The sequence below is a fragment of the Cryptomeria japonica genome, chromosome 3 (genome assembly GCF_030272615.1).
Source record: "Cryptomeria japonica chromosome 3, Sugi_1.0, whole genome shotgun sequence".
In the NCBI taxonomy this organism is placed as follows: domain Eukaryota; kingdom Viridiplantae; phylum Streptophyta; class Pinopsida; order Cupressales; family Cupressaceae; genus Cryptomeria; species Cryptomeria japonica.
The window spans coordinates 701,278,866-701,295,506 of NC_081407.1; the positions used below are offsets into that span (position 1 = coordinate 701,278,866).

Below are 16,641 nucleotides of genomic sequence, written 5' to 3' on the forward strand. Positions count from 1 at the left end.
ATTGAGAGTTTTGAAGCTTTCAACATCAATTCTATATATAGGCATCAAAATCAAGTGGCTAATTCCCTTGCACAAGCCGCCAGCTCGTTGATACCATTAGCAATGGAAGGATTGAAGAAGTTCACAGTTGAATTAACATTGGTCCCTTCGGTCCTAGATAACATCACCAATTTTCAAGTTTTCGAAGACGACAAGCACATCCTGGATTTCTTAACCAATACAGATGTCTTCTTAACCCAGATCATTGATGAAGAAGAAGTGGGGGAAGCAGAATTTGATGCCGAAGGTGTCCTGAATTTAAAGACAAATACTATTCCAAAAGGAATGGTAGAATTGGAGAGAATTTTTGATCCTGACAAATTGAAAGAGAAGAAGAACCACAGCATGGAAGGAAACATGTGCGACACAATCAATTTAGGTGATGATATACAAACTAAGAATGTGTTTATTGGTAAGTCTTGCATAGCAACTGAAAGAAATGGAATCCTAAAAAACATGAGGGATTTCCCAGATGTCATTGCGTGGAGTTATGAAGATCTCAAGACTTACGACACTGCAATTATTACTCACACAATCCCTTTGAAGCCAGGAAGCAAGCCATTTAGGCAAAGACAAAGACCGGTAAATCCTTTGTTGGAACCCCTGATATACCAAGAAGTGAAGAAGCTGCTCTCAGCCAAGATCATCTTCCCAGTAAGACATTCGACGTGGGTCGCCAACCTGGTTCCTGTCAGAAAGAAAAATGGAGAGATTAGATTGTGTGTTGATTTCAGAAATCTCAACCGAGCATCAGAAAAGGACAATTATCCGCTACCATCACTGGATGAAGTATTGCAGATTGTCAATGGGTCACAGATGATGTCTTTTCTAGATGGATATTCGGGATATAACCAAGTTCTGGTCGAGCTCGAAGATCGACTAAAGACTGCTTTTACCACCAAGTGGGGAACATTTGCATACAAGAGAATGCCTTTTGGACTTATCAATGCCGGGGCCACATTTCAAAGAGCCATGGATATCGCTTTCAGGGACTTAATTGGAAAATGTATTGTTATATATATGGATGACATCACAGTTTTCTCCAGGCAAAGAGAAGATCATGTGGACGACTTAAGAAGAGTCTTCCAAAGGTGCAGAAGATATGGTGTCTCTCTCAATCCGAAGAAATGCATATTTGGAGTAACAGAAGGAAAACTTTTAGGACATTTTATTTCAGAAAGAGGAATCTCCATCGATCCTGAAAGAGTAAAAGCTATATCCACTATCAATTTGCCGGCTAGTAAGAAGGAACTCAAATCATTCTTTGGCAAGATCAACTTTGTCAGAAAATTCATTACCGGATTTGCCGAGATTGTCAGACCTTTGAATGAGATGCTAAAGAAGGACGCAAAGATTGAATGGTCCCCACAAGCCAAGAGGGCATTTGAGGAGATAAAAACGGCAATCACAGAAGCGCCAGTATTGATCAGTCCAGATTATCTCAAGCCCTTCTATCTATATTCCTTCGCTTCTGACTACACTTGTGCCGCCATTCTCACCCAGAGAAGTGAATAAGGGGATGAGAATCCAATTGCATTTATGAGCACCCCACTGAAAGATGCAGAACTCCGATATCCCAACATTGAAAAACAAGCATACGCACTGGTAAAGGCCGTTAAGAAATTCAGACATTACCTTCTGAGGGCCAAAATTTATGCAATAGTGCCAGATGCGGCAGTCAAGACTCTTCTCATGCAAAATGAATTAGGAGAAAGAAGAGGTAAGTGGGTCGCCATTATCCAAGAATTTGATATTGAAATCCAGCGCATGAAACTTGTTCGAGGACAAGCTTTGGCGCAGACATTGGCAATTGATGGACCAGGATTAGTCCAGCAAATCTACGAATTAGAGGATGTCACCCCTGATGAATGGTACAAAGATATTGTGACATACCTACTTAATCACAGATGTCCTGCTCGCATGACACCCACGCAGAAAAGAGCACTAAGGATAAAGTGTCAACATTACATGCTTCAAGGATCTGTTCTATATCGCAGAAATCATGAAGGAATATATCTGAGGTGTGTTGGCAAAGATGAAGCTAAACAGATAATCGAACATTTTCATTCCAAGTTTGGAACCGGACATGGAGCTAACCTTGCTACAGCTCACCAGATCCTAAGGGCAGGATATTATTGGCCTACACTTTTCAAAGATACATTTAATCACATCAGGACTTGCCACACATGCCAAGTCGCAGCTTTTAGAGAAAGAAACCCTGCTATGCCACTGAATCCAGTGATTGAAGCTAGGCCATTTGCCAAATGGGGAATGGATTTTATTGGTGTTATCAACCCCGCATCCTCGGCACAACATAAGTATATCATTACAGCTACAGATTATTGTACCAGATGGTCAGAGGCACAGGCACTCAAAGTTTGCACTACTGAAGTTGTAATCAAATTCTTGGAGGAAAACGTAATCACAAGGTTTGGATGTCCTTATGCGTTGGTTTGCGACAATGGATCGGCATTTACATCATTGAGATTCTCGAATTGGGCTTTTGAATATGGAATAACCCTTAAATTTTCATCAAATTATTATCCTCAGGGTAATGGGTTAGCTGAGTCAACCAACAAGAACTTACTCAGTGTTATTAAGAAATTGCTAGAAAGAAGTCCGAGAGAATGGCATACCCAATTAAGATTCGCCTTATGGGCAGACAGAATCAGGACCAAGAACGCATTAGGCATTTCGCCTTATTTTCTGGTTTATGGCCAAGATCCAGTCTTTCCCATGCAACTCAGGATCCCGACTTTGAGATTTATTCAGGAGTACATGGAAGACACCGATGCTGTTCAAGCCCGATTGACGCAATTAATGAATCTGGAAGAAAAGAGAGATCAAGCATTAGAAAATTTTGCAAAACACCAAGGAGTGGTGAAAAGATGGTTCGATCGACAAGCTAGAGTCAAAGCATTCCGGATTTCAGATCTCGTCCTATACTGGGACAAAGCACACGAGAAAAGAGGAGAACATGACAAGTTTGATAAGCTCTGGAAAGGCCCTTATCAAATTTCAGAGATATTGGGAGAAAATGCATTTAGGTTGAAGACATTAACTGGAGAAGACATCCCATTGCCTGTCAATGGGAGATATCTCAAACATTATTTCCAATCTTAAGATGCTCAAGGCCTTCCCTTGTACATAGTTAGTTTAGTTTGCTTTCGTTGTTTTTTCGTTTTTTTTGCTTTTCTTTCGTTTTGGTTTGCCTTTTGCTTTGTTTTCGTTCTTAGTCTAGGTGTTTTGTCTTAGGTTAGTTGTTTTGTCCTGAGGGGTATCCATTTGATATTGGGTGATTTTGTCATGTAACGCTCTGACTTCCCGCTAGATTGTTGGTTGCATTTGGACAATCATGAGGTCTTTTGGAATTACAAAGGGAGTTTCTTTTAGTAAAGCTTTGAGTTGGGACATATTTGCATTGAAGCAAGATTAGCTTATTGGACTCACGTATTTTGTCCTCCAGTTATTATATCTTTTCACACTTATAATCTCCGACTTGCTCTTAAACAGATTTCACTTTATTTTGAGCGCTCTCTCTCTTGAAAACCGAAATGGTCATCTCTTTTCCTCCTTTAAATCTGCGATGTTGTCATACGCTAACTCCAAGGTGATAATTCTTTCATTGGAAATCAGTATTGTTGTTTCTCATTTCATCCTCCTTTTATGCATCGCTCTTATCCTTCAACACGTGGAGTTTACCATATCGCTCTCATGTCTTGATACACGAAGTTGATTACATTGCTCCTAATCTTTAGTGCACGAAGTGAGTATTGCATCGCTCTTATGCTTTGAAACATGAAGATGGTGAATCGTTCTCATATCTTAGTGCACGAAGTAGATGAATCTCATTGCTCGCTAACTCCAGAATCTCATCGCTCACTAACTCCAATGCATGAAGTATTTGTATCGCTCTCTTCTCTCAACTCATGAAGCAAACCCATCGCTCCTCTTTCTTAACTCACGAAGTTATCTCATTGCTCGGTTCCCTTAACTCATGAAGCAAAACCATCGCTCACCTTCTTCAATGCATGAAGTTAGGCATCGCTCATTTATGTGAAATCGTGAAGTTGAAAATCGCTCACCTCCCTTGAAACACGAAGATCGCTCTCCATCTCTTGAACATGAAACAAGTCATCGCTTATCTTCTCTTTTGAACAAAGTGAATAATATTGCTTTTATCCTTTAATTCCCGAAGCTGTTCATATCGCTCATGTCTTTTCACATCCGAAGTTAATTCCATCGCTCCCTTCCTCTTGCACATGAAATGCATGATATCGCTCACCCCACCCAACTCACAAAGTAGTTTGATCACTCACTTCCTCTAATACATGAAGTAAAGTCGTCACTCTCCTTCTTCAATTCATGAAGTAGAGTCATCTCTCTCCTTCTTCAATTCATGAAGTTGATATTATTGCTCGTGTCCTTTGGAGCATGAAGTTAATAAATCGCTGATCTCTCTTGAAACATGAAGCAAGTTTATCGCTGATATCACTTCAGACATAAAGCAGACTGATCGCTCATATCTTCTCCAACATGAAGTAGACTATATCGATGTCTTTGCCATGAAGTAGACTATATCGCTGTCTTTGCGTGATACATGAAGTTGGGCATTGCTCACCTTGCTCAATTCATGAAGCATCACTCATCTCTTCTTGAAGGTGAAGTAAGTCATATCGCTCCAAAAGGTGAGGTCCTGAAGTTTTTTTTATTTTTATTTAAACGATGATGCCCAAATCAGACTTTCAAGAAGTCAAAATATATATATACCAGATCAGTGACTGAAAGGATTAGAAACATTGCTTAGCAAAGGAAGTCATTTTTGAATAGCTATCTTCCAGCTTGATGTTGTCTGGAAATGTGAGTTGTTTATCGTGCCTGGTCCTCCATGCTTCCTTGGATGCTCATCTTTGCAGCCTTCCGTCTTCATACCAAACCTGCACAAAATAAGGAGGAAAACACCCAGATTTGAACATAAACAGCTTGATTGTCTTCCCTTCTTCTCTGATCTGGTTTAAACTTGATCATCTTCACCAGATTGCATTAATTTCTGCTTGAATTCATATCAGGACTGCACATACTGGTTTCCAGAATCTGGTGTAGATTGTAATGCATGTCTGTCAGATTATTCACTTGAATCTACACCTCCTGAATTCTCCCTGAAATCTGATTACCTCAATTCAAATATGAATTCGCATCTTTCCCCTGTCATTTACTTATGTTCCTTTATGGTCTGATTTTGAATTTAAATCCCCCCAATGTTTGTGTTTAGATGACACATCTTTTACTCTTAAGGCCAGCTTCCTTATTCAATGCTGCCACCTCTTGCCTTGTGTTTCATCGTGGCATGTGTTGGGGATATTAGGGGTCCAAGGGAATGGTGAGGTGGCTGCTCCCTTTTATTTAGAATTCCTAAAGAAAACTTTTCTTTCATTTCAAAATTTTGGTGGGGCCCATGCAATGATAGAAAACATTCTAAATTCCCAAGCCAAAAATTAGTGGGTCCAAGTAATATATAGCATGGCAGGGAATTAAAAAACACTTAAAATCTCCAAACTAAAACTCGGTGGCTCCCAGCAAGGAAGGTCCTTAGAAATCTTATTTGATTCTCCATTTTTGAGTGTGTGGGGCCCAAAAGGATGATAAGAGGAATGATGGATGAAAAAATGTGAGGAGTTGAAGAAAGGCCACGGGTGAAAGGGAAGAAGAGGATGCTGGGGGAAAGGGAGACATAAGGGGTATGGATGTGGGAGATAGGGGATACGTGGGGTTAGGAGGTATAAGTGGTAGTGGATGGAGTTAGGAAAGGTTGGGGAGTAAAATGTAATGGGAGGTATAAGGGGGTAATGAAAGGGTAGAGGGGTGTAGGTTATAATGGAATGGGGTTTAGGCTAGGGCAAGGAAGGTGGGATAGGATAGGGGTAGGGGTAAAGTGGTAGGTAAGGGAAAGGGTAGGCTAAGGGAAGTAAGGTGTAGGTAAAAATGAAGGTATATGTAGGTGAAGGGTAGTTGATGAGTATATTAGGATGGGAAGAGGGTTAGGTAGGTAAAGGTATAGGTTAGAAGATGGGATGTAAGGTAAGGGACATGGAAGTGGTAGATTATGTAGAGATGTGAAGGAGGTAAAGGCATGGAGGTAAAAAAAGGTGGATGGAGGGTAGGGGATAGGAAGGTAGGTGAGTTAGAAGGTATGGTCAATGGAAGTGAAGAGTGTTAGGGGAGGTGGAAATGGAAGGAAATGAAAATGGGAGTGATTGGGTTTGGGCACCCACTGAAAGGATCAGGAGAAGTAGAAGAGATTATGCCTTGGCTGGGCAAAGGGAATGTTAAACCTCACTTCATCTCAAAGAGAAAGACTTGGCCAGCTCCTGAGAAACTACGAACAAAAGGTTAATTGCAAAGACTCGACAACAACTAAGAACTAAGCCAAGAAAACTAACCTAGAAAGCGAAAAAGTGGGGTCCCCAATTTGCAATGGGGCGATTTGTGAATACCTCACAACAGTAGGCACAGTGTTTTGGGCTTTGCATGCTTTTATTTGCCAGCTACCCATGGGTCCCATAGGTTGTTTGGCCTTGTGGGTGTTATTAAAATCATTCATTCATTCATTTGAATTTTTATTTTGTATTGACATTTTGAGACTCAAGTATTATCATTTTTGCAAATTATGAATATGATATTATGAGGTATTTAAAAATTCTGTTTATTGGCAATTATAGAATTATGAGTGGCAATTATAAAATTATGACTATCACTCTTATAATTTATAATTTTGAAGTTTGAAGGGAAAATATTTTCCGTACCGCTGTACCTACATCCATATCCCTTACCTGCAGCCTTACCTGAATCGGCAATTTAGGCCCAACAGCATGATCAATCGCCACATACCAACAATATATCACATATGATTGAATAATATGCTTCGTGTATCAACTTTTAAGCTATGTTGAGTCAATACCAAGTTAAGAGCTGGTATAGATTCAAATGCAACAGTGACCTACCATTTGGAAGATGACCTTTTTAAAAAGAATTTTTGCAACAGCTCTGCTTATGGTTCATTCAGGGCCTACGAAGGAGCTGTTGCATATAATAGTTATGGTGTATCATTTCTGAGTAGTGGTGCAATACATTGATTGAAAGTAAACACCAAGGAAGATACATACAAACCCTTTGTGTTATTTTTTTGGGGTCAAGGATGATAGGAAAAGCTGCCATGACGGCTTGATGAAGACAATTGACATGAACATCCTTATTGGCGTTGCTGTTTGATGTTTGATAGGTGCTGCACATTCCCAAACATACTTTGTGGTTGTAAGTGCAAAATAACATGCTAATTTTTAGAATCGACAATCTTTTGCTTAGCAGAATACAATGCTCTTACTGCTAAAGTGCTTTAACAATGTCATACAGTTTGATATCACAAATAGAATAACATTGCATGTCTAGCTGGATTGTTCTGGGTAGAAAGCAATGGGATTCCCAATACCATGCCAAAAAAAAGAAGCCCATCACATAATTTAAAGTTAAGTGACATAAAAATGGACTAATATCCTGGTTTGTATTTAGGATGAAAAGTGAATGTTATTATTTACTCAAGTTGGAGAGCATATTCAAGTATGCAAATCATTTTGAATTCAATTATTTAATAATATGATACTTTGTTGAATAAACATTCCTGTTAGAAGACTTAGAAAACTTTGCTTCTGACCTGAATTTGAATGTAACATATCTTTGATTTCGTATATATTCAATTTTTAGGCTATGGGATCACATTGCATCCAACATGCAAGACTATGCACCATCTTCAGGGTCATCAGTACCAGTTGCCACACATGACCAAGTGCAAATTTGTTCTGATGATGGAGCAAAAACAAGCTCCAAGAAACTGGACATGAGTATTGATCCAGAAACAGAGGTACACCAGCTGTCAAAAGTTGCTTGTTTTTGAGTATATTTGATTAGATAGGGCAGTTGAATTGCTTTATAAATGATTATTTGTTTCTAGTACTTTCAAAATCAATTTCTGTTGATATAATCAATTACATGTCAGTCTAAAAATGACAATGGAGAACCGATTTCAATTGTGACACACAATGAGGCGGACGAAAGGCCGATTAAGATGTTGGGAGCAATTCGAAGAAGGAAGTGGATTTCTGATAATAGTTCATCAGCTGAAACAAAGGAACCATCAAGACAGCATATTGAATATGAAGAAAGAAACGATTCTAGTGGAGCTCAACATTCCAATTCTAAAGGTAAATCAGGATCAAAGAGACAGCGGTCTCCAGAGCCCTGGACACGCAGAGGACATTTCCGACATGATAAAATACATGCAGACAAGGTTGTTATTTGTTTGGTGTCTAATTTTGCTTATTGGTAATGCTCTTTCGTACTTTCTTACAGGAATAGCACATTATTCATAATATGATGTAGTTTTAATTTCAAATTGATGGGTGATTCTATTGAACAGAAAACAGACCCACCCACAGGACTACATGCAACCCGTCGACTTCTTCAATCTGCTGTACGTGAAGCTGTTGGCCCTATTGGGCCAATCAATTCAAAACCTATTGTTCCACCCAATTCTAAACGGTTAGAAATAGAATCATCGAAAAAACGTCTGCGATCTGTTGTTTCTACAAATGTTGGTGAGTGAGTTGTACGAGACACCTTTTATTTTCTGAGGACAATTTTTATTTCTATTTTCTTTTGGAGAGCCTTGCTAAAACTTGGCATTGTGATCCCTTTTTGAACTATTTTATGCAGAGAATTCAGATTCATTATCAGATGTTGTCGAGGCCTCAAATAGGCCAAGGGCACTTGCGAAATCTTTACCAGCTATGGCCATTGCTTTGAAAGCAGCAGCTGCAGCGGCAGAGGATGTAGCGAAGTTCAAATCAACAGGAAGTGTCTTTGAGAGGCTGGGGAAAAGGTTTGATAGCAATCTAAATGAATTACATGAAACTGTCAAGGAACAAATGCTAGATAATGAAGGAAATGATGAGGAAAATGCAACGACAGCAGTTTACCAAGGACACAAACATCAACATAGAGCTGAAATTCATAAAAAATTAAATAGGGGATTAGTAGATGATGTAGAATTGACGGATAGAGAGAGTATTATGCCTTCAGATACCATCAGGGAGGGTTATGATGAGGCACAGGAAGATGCAAGGCATATGCGACATTATGGAGGTGCCTCAAAAAGAAGAAAACAATTTGAAAACATTGAGAGCAGTGGAGTCTCAAGGATTTCAAAATCTAAGGATAGACACTCTATACAAGCACAAAAAGAAGATAAACGTTCAGAGGAATCAGTGACTGTGCAGTATAGGGTTGCACAAAATTCTCAGGAAGTGACAAGGGAAAGTAGGGTTCAGAAGACTTCAGCCAAAACTCCAAGTGCTTCTAGGGAAATTGTCAACATATCTGTGAATGTTAATACCTGGAAACCACCCCATTTCCAGCCAGCTAGTGATTCAGTTGCAACAAAATCAAAAACATCTAATATGGATTGTAATTTACTGCAAGACCACACTGAAATGCACGTTGATGGAAATTTTCCTGATGTCATTGACATGGGTCTTAGAGGTGAAGCTGGGAAGGTTATCCCTGCTGCTGATCCAAATGTGAGTAAATATTGTTTGTTCATTTGCATGTAATTTATTCTTTGATCGATTGATAATAATGGTCTTTATGATTTATCTTTATTTTGACAGAGTGCATCAAATGCAGATAATTGCAGTGATATTAGGAATGACACTTCAGCATCTGGTGAGTTATAAAATTGCACCTCACAAGTTTTATGGAGCATGAAGCACAGGCTTTGCATTCAAAATGATAACAATGGGTTTAGTGAAGATTTATAGCTTGATTAGTAATTAAAAGAAAATTTGATTGCTTTGTGATCCTTCTTTTATAATGAATTGTTTCTGATTTGATCAAGTATATCTTGTCTTTATTTTGCCTTGAATTTTATTGTTTAACAAATCAAAGCTATTTATAGAAGCAAAGCAGTGTTCCCTGTGACACATCCCTGCACTTTTCCACTGTTTCCTGAAGGGGGGACGTTGTACGGATGGGGGGGGTGAGGACTGATCTTCTTCCCTGCTTCCTTTTTTAAAAATTTTCTGGGGTATCCTCACTATACGTGGAGTGTCCCCTAGGAACAACTCCTAGTAGGAAATGCCAAAGGAACCTTAGGCTGCCCCTGATGCCCCTATGATGTCTGGAAATCTTTTTGTCTTTTGATTTGATGGGAATAATCAGATGGAGCTTTCTGCCCATGGTGCTAGGGGTGCCTTCTCTACATGGTGAATGTCTCCTAGTAGGCAACACCAAGGGGATGCTAGGCCATACTTGATGTTCCTGTGATGTTCCAGGAATTTCTGACTTCTGTTTTGACAGGAATAAATAGACAATCTTATGCCTGTGGGATCATCAATGACAATGTCTGTGCTGCAAATGCCTTTAATTAGGTTTTTGTTTGTTGTTGCCCTGTTCTCTACCATTTTAACAGATGGTGGTTAACAGTTCTGTCACTTCTGCATGCTAAATAACTGTCATACTTCACTATCTGGCAGAGGATGTGGATTTTGAATGGAACATAATTCAAGTGGGTGTTGGATTCAGCACATACATTCTCTGCTATCTCTGCAAACAATTTTAAAAAACTTGGGATATAAAAAATAAAGAGATATTGTGTTTCCACCTAATTAGTTGAGATAAATTAATGGAATTGGTGTGGTTGGCTAGTAAATTGTATTCTACGGTCTCTACTTTTAGTTTGTTGCAATTACTGTTGTTGGAAGATATGCTAATCTTGCCAAATTTTACGTAAGCTTTTGGAAGTCTCATGCAAAAAAAGAAAAAAAGAAGTTATTATAAAATTTACTTCTATCAAAAATGTTATGGTCACTTCCTTTTTAATGGAAAATGATTTTTGTTTACCCTATTTTCACTTTCACTTTAAGCATCTTTTCATCTACATAAACTAAGAGGAATGTGCTATCTTGCATTAAGTTCACAATCTGTTCAGATTGGTATAATACTTATTTTTAAACTATTGAAAAAAAAAGTTAGGTACCATAGAAAATAAGCATTGCCCACATGATTCCATAGATGAACAAAGTAGTAGATATCCTTGCTGGGAAAGAACTACTCTTGGAAGCTGGAATCAAGCTGATCGGTTCCGGTTCAGGCTCAGGTTTGGGTTCAAGGGTTCAGTTCGCGTGTTTGGTCAAAATTATTTTTGGGGGTTGGATTTGTTTTGGGTTTGTCCATACACACACACACACACACACCCACATTATTAAATTAATGTGACTATAATTACAACTTATGCTAGCATTGACATTGATATTAATATTAATATTCTAATATATATATATTAATATAATATAATATTTATATTTTAATATATCAACATGCATACATTAATATATATTAATATACAGATATATATATTAATATAATATTTATATTTTAATATATTAATATTCATACATTATATTAATGTATATGCCCTTATCTTTAATAGCTGGGCTCCATTGAACACCACCTTCTTGCTCCCATGCACTTGACATTGGTAGGGGGAGGGATTGCCCTTTTGTGCATATTGGGCAGCCAAGAACCACAACAAATGTTCTAGCATTATCATGAAGCTGTGGAAATTTGTCTTTAAAAATCTGTCGAATTTAGACAAAGTGCCAAAATTTGATGCAGGTTCTTCTGAGGTCATTCGTGATGAACCTACTGGGGAAATTCCAAACCCTGGTCACACCCTGCTCGCACCAGATTAGTATCCAAACCGACAGATTACACACGAATGAGCAAGGTTACATGGACGAACTGGTAAAGTAGGCTGTAATCTGATGCAAAGACACCCTAATTTCATAACTTGACAGGCTCCATGTTTTTAATTACAATAGATCCATTGTATTTCATGAAAGGTTTACGAGATTGTTGTTTTCATTGGTGCAATTGAATGATGCCAATGACAGGCTTGCCACCTGTTAAAACGTGAGATATGAGTTTGATTGGCTAGATGATTTCTTAGTGGAATCAACCCCACAGAAAGGTAGATCAAGTGCTTTTTCAACTACTAAAAGACATCATTAAGATCTGCATAAGCTAAGGCTGTAATATGAACATGCCAGGTTGGATGTAGAGAACATTATGTCCAAAACTGAGTTAAAAAATACAGTAAACATATCCATAGTTGCAGAAATTTTAACAACATTGCTATTTGTTCTGATTGATTGCTACTCAGCCCTGATGCCAATTTTTCGTTGAGAAATTGTGATTTTTGCAATTAATTGGTCAGGCTTATTTTTGAAAAATAATTCATAATTTTGGTTAAAAAAATCCTGCGTGCTGTACCTGCAATGTCCCCTCTTCCTGCTCAGAATCCCCTCCTGCAACCTCCATTCCACTAGGTGGCGGTTCCATCCTGTCATCGCCGATTCCGCCAGTACCGCCAGGTGGAGATGGAAGCTCCATTAAATTTTCCACCCATATGCCCATTGTCTCCAAAAGCCATGAGTCGATGGTTTCCTCCTACTGGTCAGTACCTCTCGCAGGGTTCAACTGTGCCAATGCTGTGTCTTGGTGAGGAGTCACTGTAGGTGGCGGTGATGCCTCCACGTCGACCACATCCATTACCTCCTGGGTAATCTCCTCTGTCAACTCTCCCCTTCTTGCGGGTTGGATATCATTCGTCAGTTGGCCGCCTTGGCCTCAACCCGGTGATGTGGGAATAGTAGCCTTTGTCATTGCTTCCTGAGTGCTTTCTCCTACACCCTCATCCAATGGTGTATCTCCAATTACCTCAACTTCCTTTGTTCCACGTACCACACAAAAGGTCTCTTCTTCTGCATTCTCCCTGTCTGATGAGGACGCCTCCAGAGCCTCCTCTTCACTCGCCTCGCTTTCCACACTGGGATATTGCGGTACATCCCGTTGCCTTTTCTTCCTCTGAGGCTCCTTGCCAGCATTGCTCGTCTTATCGGCCGACATTTCGGTACATATGGCTTCCAAGAACATGGCAATGGCATGATGAGACATATAGATCGCCTTGTGCTATAACCCCAGGCATTCTTGAATTCATTCTGACAGGAAGGACGCTCAATTATAAACTATACCATTCCGCAGTCCATTCATTAGGTACAACATCCAAACGACAATATCTGATCCTCTACTTGCCCCCTTCAACTTGCTCTTGATGATGTCCATAATGCAACGCCATTTTGAATTGGCCAAGAATGTCCTTTTCAGTTTGCGACTGCTTCCTGACTTCCAAATGCTGTCCTGTTCTGCCTGCGTTAAATCCCCGCGACACATTAGTCGGACCAATTGCTGTTTTTGCTCCAGAGATCTTTTTGGCCATTGGGCTCCCCTAGTTGGGAATCCCAAACACCCAAGCGAACTCCATGGCGGAGAAGGAGATGGTAATGCGGCAACTGCCGTACTTCACTATGGACCTGTGCGTATGTCTATCATATCTTGCCACCATCGCCTTGAACACAGTGACTGGTTCATCCCTATCATATACTTCACTAGGTTCATCTTGATAACATTGGAATCATTAGTTTCTTCCCACCAAGTCCTGCAATCAACTCCACTCAATCCTTCCCAGGCTAAGGAATGCACGGTGACTGGTTCATCCCTCTGTACTCATGCACAAACCTTCTTGCTTTGCTGCTTTGGGCATGGCCATGATTCCTTCTTGTATGGACTTCACCTTGCTCCCATAACTGATTTTTGGCATATTTATAAACGACAAAACTTCTTTTCTGCAGTTGCACGATTGTCTTGCCAATTGCACAATTCTCTGGACGAAACTGGTACTGCAACCATTTTCGGAATCACTTGAATTTTGCTACGTGTTTTCTGTGTACAGGAACCCTCCTACTTAGCTGTACAAAATTCCTCCTTGGTGTTCGTGCAAAATTTCTCTTTGCCCGTATGGAATTCCTCCTACCCCTCGGTACGGAAATTCCTTTGTTTGACTGTACGGTATATGATGAGCCCGGTCATACGAACTTTCCCCTCTGTATGATAATTCTTGCCAACCATACGGATTTCCTTCGACCTTGACTATCCTGGGCCAAGTCTTGATGCCCGTCGTCCCTGTATAGACTCCTGCAAATTCCGTACGGATTCTCCTTCCAGCCAATCCCATACCGATTTTCTCCAATTCCGTATGGATTTCTGCAAACTTCTTTTGCACCCCGTCACGCCTTGTATAGATTTCTTCCTCTAATCCTGTACACCTCGTACGGATATCTCTGTCACTCAAATTTCGTATGGATATTGTACGGGTTCCCTTCTTCCGGCCTCAATCGCGCATCTTCCACCATACGGACATGCATGACTGTTACCTTCGTGGCTCGTACAGATATGTACGACCTTTTTCTCTATTGCTGTACGACCTTCCTCCTATTGTTCTTTGCGTCCAATTCTTGTTGCTTCGTGGTTGTGTAATGTGCTTGGAATGGCCAATTGGAGGCATTTATAAAATTTCCTCACTTTTAGGGTTAGGGTATAATGCATTAATTTTTTTTATAAAATATTCTTTTTTTTCACTATACATAATTTCTCTTTTCCTAATTTTATAATATGTCTCTTTTGTTTTAATTTTTCAACAATTCCTAACCCTCCCTTTTAATTTTTAATTTTTAATTTTGTGCCTAACTTTTCCCAAGCTCAATATTTCCTCTTGTAAATATACCTTCTATTTCTTACTTTTGCAAGAAGGTTTAAATTTTATTCTCCGTACCTTTAACGTCCGCTGGAATTTTCCCACCTTGGTCTTCTCTTGCTTGCTTTTTGGAGTCCATTCTATCATTTTTGAGTGTCACTTCTTTGCTACAGACACTTGATTTCCTCCTTGCTATGCGCAATTTGATCCTTCATTCTTTTACTTTCACCTTCTTCCTTTTAGCCTGGTAGTCAACCTCTTCCTTCTGTTTCTTGTTCGGTCTATCTGCATCGCCATCGTCACTCTCTTCCATTCCTCGTTTTACCCCTGAGGGGTCCTCCTCAAATCTCATTCTAATCTTAGAGTCATGTAGTCAAGCGCATATGTACGGTGGCCTTCTATAGCATTCCTCCGGGCAACACGTACCTACATATTTCAGGTCAAAATTTTTGCCCAGTAGGGGTGCTGGTCCAATGCCCTTGTATCTTCCGTCTATGTACCTTCCTTACGCCCCTATTTTTTAGGCCCTCTTGGTCTTTTGTCTTGTTTTTTTGGGTCTTTTTGGTGGCAGTCTTGTTAATCTCTCTGCTTTGCAAGTGTCTGGGGGTCTTTTTGATCAAGTTTGCTTTTCGTTTGAGTGAATTTGGTTAGGTATAGGGCTTGTTTTGTCAATTTTAGGGTTTTTGCCTTTAGTCCTAGATTTTAGGGGTTTCTTTTAGGGTTTCAGAAAAACTGAATGCAAAATTGGAATCAGGACCCTTCAAGGAACCTCCCAGTAAAATTTGAGTGAAATCGGAGCAGAAAGTTGAATGTCTTCGTTTGGCCAAAAATCAAACTTACCATTGTTAATCTTAAGTGATCAGATTAACAATTAATGAGCAGAAAACACTATGCACAGAAAGAAGAACACACAACACAAATATACCCTGGGAAAACCTCCCTCTCGAAGGAAAAACCCAGCAACTAATGTCTCAGATCAAAACTTTTATTATGAGCAGATTACAATAACAACATGGATCAGATTACTTATCTGATATATCTCTCAACCTAGGGCAGAATTATGCCCAGTCAAACCTTTGATATGAAGACCCTAATTACTGAACTTGAGCACAGGGATTCACCATCATAATGGTGTATGATTGCTGCTCTCAATCGCACAAATTCTTCCAGCAATTAGATCATCAAAGTTTGCTCAGATTGCTCAGCAAGTCATGATCACAAGTTCGCATAAGTCTGCTCCAAATCAGGTTCAGATTCCGATGTGAAGTTAGGAGAATGGCTGCTTGGATTGAGCACAAAGTCGCCTGAACAATGATGATCAGATTCGCACTATGTGAGAGCAATTCGCTAGTGATAGCAAGGCATCATATTCGCTGAAGATGATAGTTCACATGAGGGAGATCGCTTGTATGACTGAATTTGATTGCTTGATAATTTCGCATGACAATCCAATGCTTGTGTTTTTGAATGTGTAGATTGAGTCTTGTTATATACAAGACTCAATCTCTCTTTCATGAGTTGGCTGGGCCTATAAGGCCGACTTATAAATATTAATATTTTATTTTATTTCCTTTCTTTTGGGGCCACCTTTTAATTTACAAATAAGGTACAATTGGGGCCACACTTTACATAACATTGACTTAGGGCCCAATTTAAAATTACAATAGCTAATCGCTCACATATTACTTAAATTTTAATTGCCAAAGGCAACATTAAAATTTAGCATAGTAGAATCCAATACTAGTTAGATATTTCAACAACTATTGTTAGTAATTTCTATTATACTAAGTTTCTATTTATGGTAAGTCATCATGCGTCCTGTTTGGGCTCTAACACTGACATTTTGAGAAGTTTTTTATTTTTTTTGGAAAGTTTATTTTTGACAGTACCATTGAGGCAGG

The 16,641-nt window shown here is 39.4% G+C and overlaps 1 protein-coding gene across 3 annotated transcripts in view; it reads left to right on the plus strand.

Annotated features, from left to right (window-relative positions):
- Positions 1-16,641, plus strand: part of LOC131066992 (nucleolin 2) — an 84,836-nt gene that overhangs the window by 34,829 nt on the left and 33,366 nt on the right. For 2 of the 3 annotated variants that reach the window (XM_058001900.2, XM_058001901.2), the window contains exons 3-7: positions 7,798-7,954; positions 8,090-8,380; positions 8,510-8,687; positions 8,806-9,668; positions 9,759-9,813. In XM_058001900.2, coding sequence (XP_057857883.2) covers positions 7,798-7,954; positions 8,090-8,380; positions 8,510-8,687; positions 8,806-9,668; positions 9,759-9,813 — 1,544 coding nt within the window. The remainder of the gene's footprint in view (positions 1-7,797; positions 7,955-8,089; positions 8,381-8,509; positions 8,688-8,805; positions 9,669-9,758; positions 9,814-16,641) is intronic. The other variant, XM_058001902.2, reaches the window with a different exon arrangement.